A 3406-nucleotide genomic window follows, 5' to 3' on the forward strand; every position below is an offset into this window, starting at 1 on the left:
TAACCTAGCTTAGCACAGATCTGGAGGTAACCGGCTCCATCTAACCTAGCTTAGCACAGATCTGGAGGTAACTGGCTCCATCTAGCCTACTGCTCCCAATAAGTGACAAAATAACACCAACATGTTCCTATTTACATGTTGTGATTTGTATAGTCACAGCGTGTACAAATAACAAGGTCACATGACACACAGCCATCTTCTAACCGTATATAAACTGGGAACTATATTCTCAGAAGGCGAAGCACTGCTACTTCTGCTACTTGGGCGGAGTGATTAGCACAACACCTGAAAAGCCCCGTTGTTACTCTCTGCTCCTCACCACGGGGCTTCTCAGGTGCTCACTCTGCCCAAGTAGCAGAAGTAGCAGTGCTTCATCTTCTGAGAATATAGTTCCCAGAATGTATACGGTTAGAAGATGGCTGTGTCTCATAACCCATGAAAAGTTGAGTCTGTAATACCTGTCTTTGTCTTTGTGTGTTTTCCTCTTCAGTTTAAAGCTGCTTTAAAGACTGTTGTCCCTGCAGAGCACAAATACATCGAGGAAGAACCAAAAGTGTCCAAGCAGGTATGTTTATCAGTAAATAGGTAAATCATCAGCTACATCGCGCAAAAGAGACTCTTTCTGTGACATTTTAGTCTCTCTCATTGGTTCCTACTGAAGACATTAAAGACACAAATACACTCAAAATTATAAACGCAACACTTTAGTTTTTGCCCCCATTTTTCATGAGCTGAACTCAAAGATCTAAGACTTTTTCTACGTACACAAAAGAACTATTTCTCTCAGATATTGTTCACTAATCTGTCTAAATCTGTCAGTGAGCACTTCTCCTTTGCCGAGATAATCCATCCAGCTCACAGGTGTGGCATATCAAGATGCTGATTAGACAGCAGGATTATATACAGGTGTGACTTAGGCTGGCCACAATAAAAGGCCACTCTAAAATGTGTAGTTTTACTGTATTGGGGGGGTCCGGGGGGGGTCCGAAAACCAGGACAAGGCTTATTAAACGTGGGGGAAAAACACAAAAACAGACACCTTTCTGAGAAAAACAGAAAGGTGCACGGTCGACGGGAAGACGACACGAGGCTTAACTGAATCAGAGTGGTTCCCTGATCTGTGTTTTAAGATCCATCAGGCTGTGTTTTCTGGTTTGAGTCTGAACATGAAGATATAGAACTTCACCAGGTTTATATTTATATAGTATTCCTAAATCAGTTATCCGTGAGGAGCTCGGAGTAGAGCCGCTGCTCCTCCGCGTCGAAAGGAGCCAGTTGAGGTGGTTCGGGCATCTGGTAAGGATGCCCCCTGGGCGCCTCCCTAGGGAGGTGTTCCAGGCACGTCCAGCTGGGAGGAGGCCTCGGGGAAGACCCAGGACTAGGTGGAGGGACGTCCAGCTGGGAGGAGGCCTCGGGGAAGACCCAGGACTAGGTGGAGGGACGTTCAGCTGGGAGGAGGCCTCGGGGAAGACCCAGGACTAGGTGGAGGGACGTCCAGCTGGGAGGAGGCCTCGGGGAAGACCCAGGACTAGGTGGAGGGACGTCCAGCTGGGAGGAGGCCTCGGGGACGACCCAGGACTAGGTGGAGGGACGTCCAGCTGGGAGGAGGCCTCGGGGACGACCCAGGACTAGGTGGAGGGATTATATCTCTAACCTGGCCTGGGAACGCCTCGGGATCCCCCAGTCGGAGCTGGTTAATGTGGCTCGGGAAAGGGAAGTTTGGGGTCCCCTGCTGGAGCTGCTACCCCCGCGACCCGATACCGGATAAGCGGACGAAGATGGATGGATGGATGGATAGTATTCCTAAATATAACTCATTATAACGTGTACTCTGCATCTTTCAGTTGCTCCAGCAGAACTTTAACCGTGTGAAGAGGTGCATCATGGTCCTGATCAGCTACGGGACGTATATCAACAGCTGCTTCGAGTGGGAGTCTGCGCAGAGAAGCATCGTCTCCTTTGTGGTATGAAACACCATCAACAGAGGCCCCGTGATACCATATCATAACGATACTTATGTAGCCACGCACCAAATCCAGATTTTATATAATAGAATCAGATATCACTCCCAGTAGACGTTCTGCTGCACCGTGAGTACTTTAACTGCTGATACTTCCTTTAAGTACGCGCTTTTCTTTGATTTCCTGGCAGCTGTTTGTGGCGGTGGTCTGCAACTTTGAGCTCTACATGTTGCCGCCGCTCTGCTGCTGCTGCTCGTCTGGAACTACTTCTTCTCCTCAAGCAGAGAAACAGCTGACGTGAGAAACACACACAGACACCAGACAGTTGTTAACGCTCCTCCGTCTTTCAAACGGTTAAAGGTCTGTTGCTTCCTTTTTCTGCTGCAGTCTGCGGAGGCCGTGTTTGACTGGGAAGATGAGGAAGAGGACAAAGAGGACAAGGTAGCGGCGCCATAACACAGCTGCTCTTTAATGTGTAATATTTATATTAAATGAACTAAAACACAGATCTGTCCCTCGTACCCCCGTCAGGAGTCGGAGCCCAAGGGCTTCATGGGTAAACTGTACGCCATCCAGGACGTGTTCATCAGCTGCTCAGAGCGCTCTGGACGACGTGGCGTCGTACGGAGAGCGGATAAAGAAGTACGTATCACCGAGGGTGGATTTCACCACAGGGATAGGACTCAGAGTAAAGGAATCTCAGTTCTTAGTTACAGTTTGTATTTTTTTCTTAAAGAAACATAATAGAAAGAAAATAAGGTAGTAAAAGCACAGATTGTCTTTAGGTCTCCATGAAAAGAAAACATAAACAATAAAAGAAAGATGAAAAATACTCAAAATCCTCCCTCCCAAATCACTGCCAGTGAGCATATGTCAGTATCAGCCTGTCACAATGATAATCCACGATACGTGAATGGATAGACTGTAATTCCATTAACCTGTGCTTGATTAATAAGTATTTATAAAGCCTGGAATGAGTTCAAAAAGGTCTCCCATGCTTTCCGAAACCTTGCATTTGAATGCTGAAGCGAGATCTTGATTTTTTTCGGGCTTTAGGCAGGACATAATATCTGTCAGCCATTGTGTATGAGTGGGCGGGGCAGGTTCCCTCCACCTTAGCAGAGTTGTTCACCGGGCCAGAAGAGAGGCAAAAGATATAGTGCGTCGTTTATCTGCAGTTAATCCAACCTCCTCTTCAGTGACCCCCAAAAAGATATGCAGTCAGGAGTGAAAGATAAAAAGAAACAAGCAACATACAGATAGAGGCAACGATCCAAGACATAAGTACAACAAAGGTTTCCTGTATGTAATACACACAGCACACGTTATCACCACTGGAGCAATCTCTAAAAACAAAGTACTACATTACATGTGCAAATGAAGCTGATTAGGGGCAGATGGGCTTTTAAACTGATTGATCACAGAGAGCAACACGAGCTTGTCGT

The 3406-nt window shown here is 46.8% G+C and overlaps 1 protein-coding gene across 3 annotated transcripts in view; it reads left to right on the plus strand.

Moving 5' to 3' along the window:
* The first annotated feature begins 401 nt into the window (after positions 1–401).
* LOC144514400 (multiple C2 and transmembrane domain-containing protein 1-like) overlaps positions 402–3406 on the plus strand; it is a 14930-nt gene continuing 11925 nt past the window's right edge. Inside the window, exons 1-5 of one of the 3 annotated variants that reach the window (XM_078245522.1) lie at positions 402–565; positions 1845–1964; positions 2152–2258; positions 2349–2402; positions 2493–2603. In XM_078245522.1, the coding sequence (XP_078101648.1) occupies positions 1884–1964; positions 2152–2258; positions 2349–2402; positions 2493–2603 (353 nt within the window). In that variant the 5' untranslated portion in view covers positions 402–565; positions 1845–1883. Of the gene's footprint in view, positions 566–996; positions 1965–2151; positions 2259–2348; positions 2403–2492; positions 2604–3406 lie in introns of those variants that run through there. The other 2 variants (XM_078245524.1, XM_078245523.1) reach the window with 2 other exon arrangements.

The sequence above is a fragment of the Sander vitreus genome, unplaced genomic scaffold (assembly GCF_031162955.1).
Source record: "Sander vitreus isolate 19-12246 unplaced genomic scaffold, sanVit1 ctg564_0, whole genome shotgun sequence".
NCBI classification, from domain to species: Eukaryota; Metazoa; Chordata; class Actinopteri; order Perciformes; family Percidae; genus Sander; species Sander vitreus.